General features: G+C 44.8%; 1 protein-coding gene across 1 annotated transcript; it reads left to right on the top strand.

Annotated features, from left to right (window-relative positions):
• Positions 1–6,753: 6,753 nt before the first annotated feature.
• On the top strand, positions 6,754–12,474 carry lrrc58b (leucine rich repeat containing 58b). The gene is made up of 4 exons (XM_023816200.2): positions 6,754–7,585; positions 9,669–9,797; positions 10,270–10,547; positions 11,034–12,474. Exons 1-4 carry the CDS (start codon positions 7,131–7,133, stop codon positions 11,225–11,227), a joined length of 1,056 nt encoding a protein of 351 aa, XP_023671968.1. The 5' UTR covers positions 6,754–7,130; the 3' UTR covers positions 11,228–12,474.
• The last annotated feature ends 894 nt before the right edge of the window (positions 12,475–13,368 follow it).

The raw sequence follows: 13,368 nt of genomic DNA on the forward strand, positions 1-13,368 counted from the left end.
TAATGAAAGAAGTACTTCAAAACACACTACAGTGGAATAAGACAGTCATAAAGAAGAGGTGAAGAACTTAATTGCTGTATATAATCATTTCAAACAACTACATCAGCACAAGATAATTCTAGCACCTTTTTGTGGCTGGTGAAACTAAGAAAAGTTTAACTGATGAGTTGATGTAACTCATGTGGTGGAAGTTTTTAGTCATAAAGGAACCACCGAACATGGTCACACAGTTGTTCCCCAAGCACCAGTGCACCGAGGCAAGCAGAAGTGTGAGCTGAGCACTGCCTGTCCATCTTAAAGAAATCAGATTCTCTGTCACTCGCCACTGACTCGTCTACTTACAGCTTTGGCATAAAACAGCTGACTGTGTTTGTGAGATTTTTTTAGAGGAAATATTCAGGATGAGCTCCGGAGTTTTCTCGCTGTACATACAACTTGTGAGCTTATTTTGTAACTGAGCCAAAATAATCGTAAATCAATGGTAATTATAATGAATAATGGATATATGACCAAAGCTACTATAAAATAGTTATGAAACCAAAGGTCCTCTGGCTGACTGACAGGTTTTGCCTTGTTGGTTGAATTCAGCCCTTGAGGAAAAGTAATCGGATTCCCTGGTGTACTGTAAGGATATGTTACTGTACATATCTGGGTGGCATCCAGATTACCCCGCCCCATTACAGCTGGCGTACCGTGGCTATGGATAAATGGGAGGTGAATTTGCATTTAGTCAGCTCCCTGTGAAAATCAGGACTGGAAAAGTGGGTTTCCTTGTGGTTACCCTTTCCAAAGCTGTCCCTGATTCAGACTTCCAAGAAGAGAGAATGTTAAATCAGCTCACGAATATGTGACATTATTGCCAAAAAGTTGGGTAATGACTTTAATCAGCATTTTCGGTGATTAAATTTCGGTGTATTGATGAGCAGAATATTAGTACAGCTCAAATCTGAGAACAGAGGTGGCTCAGCAGTATGGCAGCAAATAGCAAGTATTAACACATTTTGATTAGCGTGCACTGACAGAGCTTCAGCTTGATTAGCATGCACTGACACAGCTTCAGCTTGATTAGCATGCACTGACACAGCTTCGGCTTGATTAGCGTGCACTGACACAGCTTCGGCTTGATTAGCATGCACTGACACAGCTTCGGCTTGATTAGCGTGCACTGACACAGCTTCGGCTTGATTAGCGTGCACTGACACAGCTTCGGCTTGATTAGCATGCACTGACACAGTTTCGGTTTGATTAGCGTGCACTAACACAGCTTCAGTTTCATTAGCGTGCACTGACACAGCTTCAGCTTGATTAACTTGCATTGACACAGCTTCGGCTTGATTAGCGTGCACAGACACAGTTTCGGCTTGATTAGCTCGCATTGTCACGGCTTCGGCTTGATTAGCATGCACTGACACAGCTTCAGTTTGATTAGCGTGCACTGACACAGCTTCAGATTGATTAGCATGCAATGACACAGCTTCACTTTTATCAGCATGCACTGACACAGCTTCGGCTTAATTAGCATGCAATGACACAGCTTCAGTTTTATTAGCATGCACTGACACAGCTTCGGCTTAATTAGCATGCACTGACACAGCTTCGGCTTGATTCGCATGCACTGACAAGGCTTCAGCTTGATTAGCGTGCACTGACACAGCTTCAATTTTATTAGCATGCACTGACACAGCTTCGGCTTGATTAGCATGCACTGACACAGCTTCGGCTTGATTAGCGTGCACTGACACAGCTTCGGCTTAATTAGCGTGCACTGACACAGCTTCAGTTTGATTAGCGTGCATTCACACAGCTTCAGTTTGATTAGCGTGCACTGACACAGCTTCGGCTTGATTAGCATGCACTGACACAGTTTCGGCTTGATTAGCTTGCATTGTCACGGCTTCGGCTTGATTAGCGTGCACTGACACAGCTTCAATTTTATTAGCATGCACTGACACAGCTTCGGCTTGATTAGCATGCACTGACACAGCTTCGGCTTGATTAGCGTGCACTGACACAGCTTCGGCTTAATTAGCGTGCACTGACACAGCTTCAGTTTGATTAGCGTGCATTCACACAGCTTCAGTTTGATTAGCGTGCACTGACACAGCTTCGGCTTGATTAGCGTGCACTGACACAGTTTCGGCTTGATTAGCATGCACTGACACAGCTTTGGCTTGATTAGCATGCACTGACACAGTTTCGGCTTGATTAGCGTGCACAGACACAGTTTTGGCTTGATTAGCTTGCATTGTCACGGCTTCGGCTTGATTAGCATGCACTGACACAGCTTCAGTTTGATTAGCATGCACTGACACAGCTTCAGATTGATTAGCATGCAATGACACAGCTTCAGTTTTATTAGCATGCACTGACACAGCTTCGGCTTAATTAGCATGCACTGACACAGCTTCGGCTTGATTCGCATGCACTGACAAGGCTTCAGCTTGATTAGCGTGCACTGACACAGCGTTGGCTTGATTAGCATGCAGTGACACAGCTTCAGTTTCATTAGCGTGCACTGACACAGTTTCGGCTTGATTAGCGTGCACTGACACAACTTCGGCTTGATTAGCGTGCACTGACACAGCTTCGGCTTGATTAGCGTGCACTGACACAGCTTTGGCTTGATTAGCGTGCACTGACACAGCTTCAGTTTGATTAGCGTGCATTCACACAGCTTCAGTTTGATTAGCTTGCACTGACACAGCTTCGGCTTGATTAGCATGTACTGACACAGTTTCGGCTTGATTAGCGTGCACTGACACAGCTTCAGTTTGATTAGCGTGCATTCACACAGCTTCAGTTTGATTAGCATGCACTGACACAGCTTCAGCTTGATTAGCATGCACTGACACAGCTTCAGATTGATTAGCATGCAATGACACAGCTTCAGTTTTATTAGCATGCACTGACACAGCTTCGGCTTAATTAGCATGCACTGACACAGCTTCGGCTTGATTCGCATGCACTGACAAGGCTTCAGCTTGATTAGCGTGCACTGACACAGCGTTGGCTTGATTAGCATGCAGTGACACAGCTTCAGTTTCATTAGCGTGCACTGACACAGTTTCGGCTTGATTAGCGTGCACTGACACAACTTCGGCTTGATTAGCGTGCACTGACACAGCTTCGGCTTGATTAGCGTGCACTGACACAGCTTCGGCTTGATTAGCGTGCACTGACACAGCTTCAGTTTGATTAGCGTGCATTCACACAGCTTCAGTTTGATTAGCTTGCACTGACACAGCTTCGGCTTGATTAGCATGTACTGACACAGTTTCGGCTTGATTAGCGTGCACTGACACAGCTTCAGTTTGATTAGCGTGCATTCACACAGCTTCAGTTTGATTAGCGTGCACTGACACAACTTCAGCTTGATTAGCGTGCACTGACACAGCTTCGGCTTGATTAGCGTGCACTGACACAGTTTCGGCTTGATTAGCGTGCACTGACACAGCTTCGGCTTGATTAGCGTGCACTGACACAGTTTCGGCTTGATTAGCGTGCACTGACACAGCTTCGGCTTGATTAGCGTGCACTGACACTGTTTCAGTTTGATTAGCGTGCATTCACACAGCTTCAGTTTGATTAGCTTGCACTGACACAGCTTCGGCTTGATTAGCATGCACTGACACAGTTTCGGCTTGATTAGCGTGCACTGACACAGCTTCAGTTTGATTAGCGTGCATTCACACAGCTTCAGTTTGATTAGCGTGCACTGACACAGCTTCGGCTTGATTAGCATGCACTGACACAGTTTCGGCTTGATTAGCGTGCACTGACACAGCTTCAGTTTGATTAGCGTGCATTCACACAGCTTCAGTTTGATTTGCGTGCACTGACACAGCTTCAGCTTGATTAGCGTGCACTGACACAGTTTCGGCTTGATTAGCGTGCACTGACACAGTTTCGGCTTGATTAGCGTGCACTGACACAGCTTCAGTTTGATTAGCGTGCATTCACACAGCTTCAGTTTGATTAGCTTGCACTGACATAGCTTCGGCTTGATTAGCATGCACTGACATAGTTTCGGCTTGATTAGCGTGCATTCACACAGCTTCAGTTTGATTAGCGTGCATTCACACAGCTTCAGTTTGATTAGCGTGCACTGACACAGCTTCAGCTTGATTAGCGTGCACTGACACAGTTTCGGCTTGATTAGCGTGCACTGACACAGTTTCGGCTTGATTAGCGTGCACTGACACAGCTTCGGCTTGATTAGCATGCACTGACACAGTTTCGGCTTGATTAGCGTGCACTGACACAGCTTCGGCTTGATTAGCGTGCACTGACACAGCTTCAGTTTGATTAGAGTGCACTGACACAGCTTCAGTTTATTTAGAAAGCATTAGCATCTTCTACTAAATTAATTTGTAGTTTGTAGTTGTAGTTAATTTGTGAGGTTCTTACATTGTTTGGAAAATGTTGTGTAGCTGCTGTTACTTGCCCCAATACCTCTTTACTCTTGTATGTGGGCCTTCACTGGGAGCTCTAGCTGCACTTATGCCTGATACACTTTTTGGCAGCACGAGTAAGAGGCTCAATAGCACAGGATGGGAAATGTCACCTTTTGTTATATATCCGGTGCCCATGACGTTCTGTTTGTTCTTCACAAGCATTTCACACCTTCAGACAGACCAAGCGTGGTTGACCCTCCTGTCTTCACAACTTTTACAACTTCCGACAGACATGCTAGCATGTGCTGGTTTCCAGAACCTGTTAACTTCTAACCGCTCATACTGGACAGGGTTACAGAGTGTCGACAGTACTAATACAGTCTTGTATAGGGTAATGTTACAGTGCTTTGTGCCTGAATACTAGCACGTCTTGCAGGTCCTTAACCCCCAGCTCCCTGGGCGCCACTATGGGTGGCTGCCCTTCGCGGACAGCTTACTCTATCAAAAAGAGCAAGTTGAGGGAGGCGTAAAAACAATTTCCCCAAGGGGATCAATAAAGTATCAATTATTATTATTATTATTTATTGATTAGGAGTATTCTCAGGAGCAATTAAATATACTCCCAAACAACGATGTCATGCACACAGCTCTATGGGGGCTACGTAGAGACACAATGTTACAATATTAGGCAGGATATGCCTTACTGTACTTGTCAGAACCACACACAGATGCACCTCTCTCACAGAGAGACCTACATCACAACTGCATCTATCAGGAATAAGATATATGGTGGTTGATTGGCGCAAAGATATAAATCACTCCAAGGAGACCTTCATCTGTCACTAATACCAGAACAGGCGCTCTGATCCACATGCTCCACAGAGCCAACTTCCACCTAGACAAAGCCGGCACCACAATCAGGGTGATGGTCTTTGAATTCTCTGACGCCTTTAACACCATCGAGCCTCACTGATTGGGCAGCAAGCTCAGGACAATACAGCTTGATGCCCACATTCTCCTGGATCATGTACTACCTAAGTAGCAGACAGCAGTTTATGAGGTTCCATGGTGAGCGACACTGGGGCCCCTCGGGGAACCGTCCTGTCTCCCTTCCTGTTTACCCTCTACACGTCGGACTTCCAGTACAACACCAGCTCTTTCCATATACAGAAGTTCTCAGATGACTCAAAGATTGTAGGATACATCAGCAATGGAGATGAATCAGAATACAAAGGATTAGTAGAGGACTTTGTCCTGTGGTGCAGGGACAAGAACTTGCAGCTCAGTGTCAGCAAATGCAGGACCTGGTGTTGGACTTCTGGCATAACAAGGAGACCAGTCACCATCTGGGGGCAGTAATTGGAGGTAGTGCGGGGCTACATGTACCTGGGGGTACATCTGAAAAACAGACTGGGCTGGGTGGACAACACAGCAGCACTGTACAAGACAGACCAGAGCAAAATCTACTTTCCGAGGAAGTCTGGGACTTTTGATATGTGTAGCAAGCTGCTGAGTATGTTTTATCAGTCCATAGTGGCCAGCATGCTTTTCTACACTGTAACCTGCTGGGGAAGTGCTATCACTGCAGGCAATATAAAATGCCTGAACAGGCTCATCAACAAGACCAGCTCCGTCACAGAACTGACCCTGGACCCACTGAAGGTAGTAGCAGAGAAGAGGATGTTGGCAAAATTGGACAATATCTTGCACGCTACTGAGCATCTACTTCAGGGAGTGCTATCCTGGGGCACTTTTAGTCACCAGATCATTCCACTACAGTGTGCTAAAAAACGCTACTGATTATTCCTGCCTGCTGCCATCAAACACCACAGTGCCTCCTACTGACGTGATACCCCCACTACCAGCCGTAACATGTCAGGAAGTGACCCGTCTCTGTAATAATACAAATAACCTGCTATTTTACTATCACTAATTTATTCTTCTTCTTCTTGTTATTATTATTATTGTAAATATTTTTTTCTAAAATACTGTACCACAATATTCTGTTTTCAGGATATTCTATTTGTGTACTGTGTGGTTTTTTAATTTGTTTGCACCACGTTTCTTATTTGTACTATGTGTTTTGTCTTTGCACTTTATCGGTTTTGCACTGTATGTAAAGTATGTTTCTCTGTGTACGACGTTGTTACAGCTGTATGCGGCAGAATTTCCTGGATCAGTAAAGTCAACGTTACTCTAAATCTCCGGGATCTGTACTGGTTTATTGGTTTTCTGACAGATACGCACACTTTGGGATGCACATTTAAGGGAACGGAACTGTTTACCGTAGTGAAAGGGTTAACTGCTGTTGGGGAGGGGACTTGCCCTGTGAGGGTTAACAGTAGGCGGGCAGGAGCGGATCATACTGGGCTTGTAGCAGGAGGGGTAGGGATTCACAGCGTGAGACTTAAATGCAGCCAGGGAGGGGACTCCGGAACGCCCCGGAACATGAATACGCATAGCTACCTAATCCCTTGCTGTTCCTGTTTTTCGGCTTATGCAGGTTCTGCCTGCTCGTCATGATTTTTTACGTGTCCGTATACACGCCCGCTCTTCTGAAATACGGTGCGGTAAAAAAAAAAACGTGTTGCATACCTGTGCTCTTATCGACCATTTACCGCATGTTTAGCCTCCGAATGGTCCTTTTGAGGAGCATTTCCCCCTCCTTTTCTGACTAGCACGGCAAACCAATATTCTGGCACATTTCGCCTTCTTCGGCTCCCTTTTCAGAGTAAAATGGACGCTTTCGAGGGATCCGACCGCGGGGAGAGTTTGTTAGACCTGTCCCGCCTCGATCTGGACGGTCTGGAGCTGGACGAGGTGACCGAGGAGCGGAAGAGGGACACCAGAATGCTGTATCTAACTTTCAACAGGCTGGCTGTGCTGCCCTCCTCCGTCTCCCTTTTCTCCAGCCTGGAATTTCTGGACATCAGCAACAACGGGCTACAGCTTATATGTGAAGGCATTACCCGACTGACAAGACTGAAGACGCTCATAGCCAAAAACAACCGCCTGGATGAGTCTTCTCTGCCCAAGGACTTCGGCACCTTGCAGATCGAGATGTTGAACTTAAGTGGGAATCGGTTTGAGGAGATGCCGCCCCAGTTCCTCAAGCTGCAGCGGCTGCAGTCTCTGTCCCTTGGAGGAAACCGACTCAAATCCATTCCGGCAGAAATAGAAAACCTGAAATGGTAAGAATAAGGTGAAGAATAAACACAAGCTTCATTGTAAACACATGCGGTTGCCCCTGATCGCTGTCTTGCGGTTTGGCTTCTGCAGGGTATGAGGTCTGATCCTCTGCTTGCATCGCACCTTCACAAACCGCTGTACCCTATAGCTGCTTCGCAGGATGAGCGTGATGTTTTGATCTTCGGAAAGCAACCCTATAGTGCTCTCTGGATCTCCTGACACGGAGAGATCTGAGTGTTTGACATGCCAGAGGGCTGGGCGATGTTGCCCAATAAACCGTATGTCAGTATTTTTAGGCAGAACGGCGCTTGCAGGAAATATATGTGGTTGCATTTCTTTAGGGGGTGTGTGTAGCTCGGCAGATTAGGACAGGGTTGAGCAGAGTGATTTAAGTTTTGGGCCCCTAATCAAGACCTTTAACCCCCAATTGCTCCAGGGACTGAATGACCCTGCTTCCTCAAAATGCATGTCTTCTTGCATAAAAACCGCATGCTAAATAAATACAGTGTAAGTGTGTTTTCTATGGAATAGGAGTAATGTTCAAGCCAAAGCTATATGTGTTTTTTTAAAAGCTGAGTTTCATAAAAATGAAATGCGAATACAAGGTTTTCTTCCCTGTTCACAAATGTACAACTAGAATAGTATATATGTTTATATGTATAGTTTATATGTATAGATAAACTTATATATGTCGTATGTATGTATGACATATGTGTGTGTGTGTGTGTGTGTGTATATATGTATGTGTGTATATATATGTATATATATATGTGTGTGTTTGTATGTACATTTGTCACCATATAAAGACAAAATTAAATTATGTCTGTATCAGTGTTTCCTGGATCAGATGAATCGGCCACAACATGAACCCTTTACGCGTCTCTATGTCCACCAACAATGTCCCTGATATTGCTCTCAGAACAGAAGGTGAATCTTCAAAAGCAGAAAACTAAATTTAACACCTATTTTAATAAATGGCTCTAAAAACAAGCCTGACAACCACTGAAAGTGCACTTTATTACTTGAAAGATCCCCATTTTATGCTGTTTGCCTTCAGTAAAATAACATATATTGCAGATTAGGGTTTTTTTTAATCCCCTGAACTGTCTGCCAATTTGTAAAACAAAAACGACCAAGTAACAATGCTTATTCCCTGTGAGAATCTGACTGTAGTTTTGATTTTGAATTATGGGATTCTGTGCAACATCACAACTGAAACTCTTGCGTCGTTTACAACCCTGGAAGGAACTCTATAGGGCTTCATTAAAATCTTTGCACATGCTATTCTCCCATTTGTGCCACATGTGTTGACACAATCTAAGATAATATCTTGGTTAACTTTGACAGCCCTGTTTTTATTTCAAAATAAAAATATGCTGACATGAATCAGCAGCATAGATTTGGGTATATACGGTAGGGACATGTCCCTACCAATGTTGTGGGAGTACCGTTTGTTTAGGGGTTTGTTTAGGATGTTACATGGTGTAAGCTTGGGGGAGCCATGGGAATAACCTGTTTTTTTGAAGAAGGAAACCACATAGCTGGGGCATGTTGTACTTAGTATGTCGTTGACACAGATCTGCTGTGGTTGCTGCGTCTTCTGGGTTTTTACACGTTGGCAATATTTGATGTCAAGGTCAGATGCAAAGGATTTGGGTTTCGCTCAAACCCATGCCACACGAGTATTCTTAAGGGTTTTTTTTCTATCACAGGTTTGAAAGGGTCTTACTTCCCAGCAAGGTGCTTTGTCAATTCTACTAATAAACGTACGAGAAGGTTTCAGTGGTCTGCAGTTGCACGTAAGGAAGTTGACAGTGTGGTTCGGCTATGCAGGCCGGATAATGAAACGTACCACATGAATCAATGTGTTGCTGCATGAAACGCTGATTACATGTCAAATGGTGATGGTATTGTGCAAAATTCAATAATCCAGCAGTCAGGATTAAGCCTGATGGGCAACAATCATGTCCCCAACCTGAGGCATGTTGATCAAACTGCAGAACCTTGTTCGTTTTGTTCCACAGCGTCATTCTTGACAGTGGGCTGTGTTTGACTCTGCTCATTCCTCTCTCTGAACGGCCTCAGCTTGGAGACGTTATACCTGGGTGGCAACATGATCGGAGACATCCCACCGGAATTGGCGAACCTTCCTTCCCTGAGCTACCTGGTACTGTGTGACAACCGTATCCAGAGCGTGCCGCCCCAACTGACCCGGTAAGCCGTCTTCGTGGAAGTACCCTCCAGTGATGACATTAGTTTATTTTTATGTGCAATGTAGAGCAGTGGCCTGTACTACGAAGCGGGGTTACTGGCTTATCGGGGTAACTTGTCGGATTTAAGGTAGCACCGTTTAAATGGACTTCATATTCATTCACTTACCTTTTGCCCAGACTACCTTAAATCCGATAAGATATCCCGATAAGCCAGTAACCCCGCTTCGTAGTACAGGCCCCAGGAGTGGAGGTAGGCGGAGAACCTGCTGCTCTTGTCTGTTAACCAGCATCCCCGCACATGGAATGTATACTATTTTAAGTAGTTATTCAGGTGATTGAGCTTGGTGGTCCCCCTGTACTACATAATGGTATCTTCTTGGTGCAGTCTTCCTGGCATTCTGAAGTATGGAGCCAGTTCTGTTATGGGGGGGGGGCAACGCCAGAGGGCCTGACTTTCTCTCCTCTCATGCTAGGCTGCACTCACTCCGTTCCCTGAGCCTCCACAATAACCTGCTCACCTACCTGCCCCGTGAGATCATCAGCCTGGTGCACCTGCAGGAGCTCAGTCTCCGTGGCAACCCGCTGGTGGTGCGTTTCATCAGGGACATGACCTACGACCCTCCGTCTTTGCTGGAGCTGGCAGGACGTGTCGTCAAATCCAAGAACCTGCCGTACAGCCTCTGCGATCTGCCTGACCACCTGGTGCATTATTTGGACATGGCAAGCAAGTGCCCCAATCCCAAATGTGGAGGTGAGAGAAGCACTGTGTGAGTTTGTGTGTGTGCGTGAGTGCGTGCCTGCATGGGTGGGTCATGTATATATGACATCATGGGGCCCCAATGTCCCCACAATGTGATAGAAACCTGTTATTTTGATTTTGTGGGGGGCATTTTTTTTTCGGTCCCCACAATGAGAATCTCAATTTCATAAAAATCTGTGCTTGCAATCAAAAAACTATAAATGCCAACAGTCCTGCATTTTGTTTGGTTACTTATGTTTAAGGTTAGGGCTGGATAGGGGTTAAGGTTGTCATTGTTGGGGTTAGGATTTTGCTGTAGATATGAATGGACGGTCCCCACAAAGATATGAATACAAATGCATGTGTGTGTGAGTAAGTGGTGTGTATGTGCACGGGTAAGTAGTGTGGTGTGTTTGCGTGTGATGTCATCCTTAATGAGCCTTGACTGAACGAGCATGACAGACAGCTGGCTTTTTCTTGCCCGTGGTCTCTCCCTAGGTGTGTACTTCGACTCCTGTGTGCGGCACATTAAATTTGTGGACTTCTGTGGGAAGTACAGGCTGCCCCTGATGCACTACCTCTGCTCGCCGGAATGCACGTCGCCCTGCAGCTCAAACCCTCAGAGCGACGCTGACTCCGAGGATGAGAGCAGCGTGCCGGCGGACCGGCTGCAGCGGGTGCTGCTGGGATAGGAGGAGGAGCTTGATACCCATCCACCTGCTTCCTCAAGCTTGCTGATACATATGGACGTAGAATTCAGTCCTTTTCCTCCCTATAAAGTTATTTATTTTTAATTGCATTTTTATAACTTTAAGCTCATGAAGGAACTACATAAGTGTCTGGTAAAATCAGCGTTTGAAACAAGCGCTTTTTTTTCAGACGTTAATTAATAATCATGTCTTTTTAACTGTAGAATGTGAGTGCTGAGTATTTTTGAGTAACATTATAAATGGTACGGTCCGTGGAGTGAACCAAAAGGAGCCTCCCTATTAGCAAGGCATCATAAACAGAGGGGAATCCGTTCCGCCTTAACAGGTTTATTTGACCTTTTCAAAATTAGTGTTAACTTAATAAAATCTGAGCCATTAAAGAAACTTCTTCAAAAGCATGATTATAAAGCTAATACTGGTTTTTAGTTATATAAATAAGCTGTTACTTTTACTGTGCCTTTAAAACAGTTTGCACTGTATAATTTAACAATCAGTATTAACATGACACCTAATGTTATAACTAACATATGAGTCTGACCCGCCATAGTAATGTGATGTGTGATGTTTACTTGTTTTGTACTGCTTTCCCCTGACAATCCACCAATGTGGACCAGTTCTTGGGTCCCGGTTCCACACAAGCCGGCGACTGGTGTCACAGGGTGACCCACGCCCTCTCTGCGGCTTCTGACAGCTTGCGTGCCACAGCATGGCCCTAGAGATCACCTTCACCTTCACGTTCATTCGTGCCAAGTCATTATTAATGTTTCTGCCCGGGAGGGATTTCGTGCTGCTGAGGTTGATTCATTGTGTATCACATTGTCCAACAAAATGTGGCTCTTTGGACTCAGGAAGCTAACAGCTTCACTCCAGTTTGGACTGGTGAATCGTTTATTTAGCACTACTGGTGAACTAAACTGACAGCTTTGTTCTACTTGTTTGTTTACTGCTCCTGGCAGAGGGATTTTTTTCCTTCTGTCTCGTTAAAGTGCCTATTTTGGAAAATGACAGATTTGCACCTTGAATTTTGAAAGAAAAGTATAAAGGTCAGTGAATACATATACTGATAACTAGTAACCTATACTGGCATAATGGATGTGTTTAGGTCATAATTTGCTTTATTTTATTTATATATTTGTTGATGTTGTAACTAGGTGATTTTTCTTACTAAGCATCTGTGTTGTAATAAAGATTTCACTTTGTATTTAATAAAATGCTAACTTTCTGACAAAGTTCACGACAAGTCAGTCTTTCGGTAACATTCCTGGGTCTAACGTGGTGGTATTTTTTTGTGTGTGTGACTCAACAAGCTTGTGCTGTAGTTGCTAGTTTGCAGTGGCACTTCAAATCTTCGCTGAACTGCTTCTGACTGGCTGCTAACGCTATCGTGTAGTTGCTAGTTTGCAGTGGCACTTCAAATCTTTCCTGAACTGCTTCTAACTGGCTGCTAACGCTATCGTAATACTGAGCAGCTGTGAGGTGTTCCCTGGCTACATTTTCCCTTTTTCTGGGCACATTGTTCCACATATCCAGTGAGGTTTGGAGGTTTGCCACAGACCAGGAGTGTTTTTTTTTATATATATACTCAACATTAATACCCTCCATCTCTCAGAACACATTTGCATATGAAAGAAATGATGTAACACAGGCTGAATGCAACCTTCTTTTAGCTCACTGCTCTCCCTGGCTGCCTGTCATTCTGTCCAATGGCCAAAGCAGGTTGATAAACTCTGTAATGGCTTTCAGGGACAGAGGGGCCTACGTCAAGGCTTCCCCATCGTGCCACACAGCTTCTCCTGGCAACTCTGATGCAATCCGGCATTCAGCAAACTCAAGACACTTTTTTTTTTTTCCCTCAAGCACTGCCATCAGGGGACAATGATCTCACTCAGGCTTATTACAGCTACCACAAGCAGAGTAGGTAAGTTCACAGTAAGGTGCCTGTTAAGTGCCTTATATGTGCAGTTTTAGAGACGTCTGTGGCTTGCAAAAAAACTTACTTGATGCTTCAGAGTGCACGTGTGTTATATGAGTCCTTACTGCAAATACCCAAAATAAATTGAGCTGTGACAAAATACAGAAAAAGTAAGCTAACAAACCTAACAAAACATTTACATTACAATCTG

This window comes from Paramormyrops kingsleyae, chromosome 1 (assembly GCF_048594095.1).
Source record: "Paramormyrops kingsleyae isolate MSU_618 chromosome 1, PKINGS_0.4, whole genome shotgun sequence".
Classification (NCBI taxonomy): Eukaryota; Metazoa; Chordata; class Actinopteri; order Osteoglossiformes; family Mormyridae; genus Paramormyrops; species Paramormyrops kingsleyae.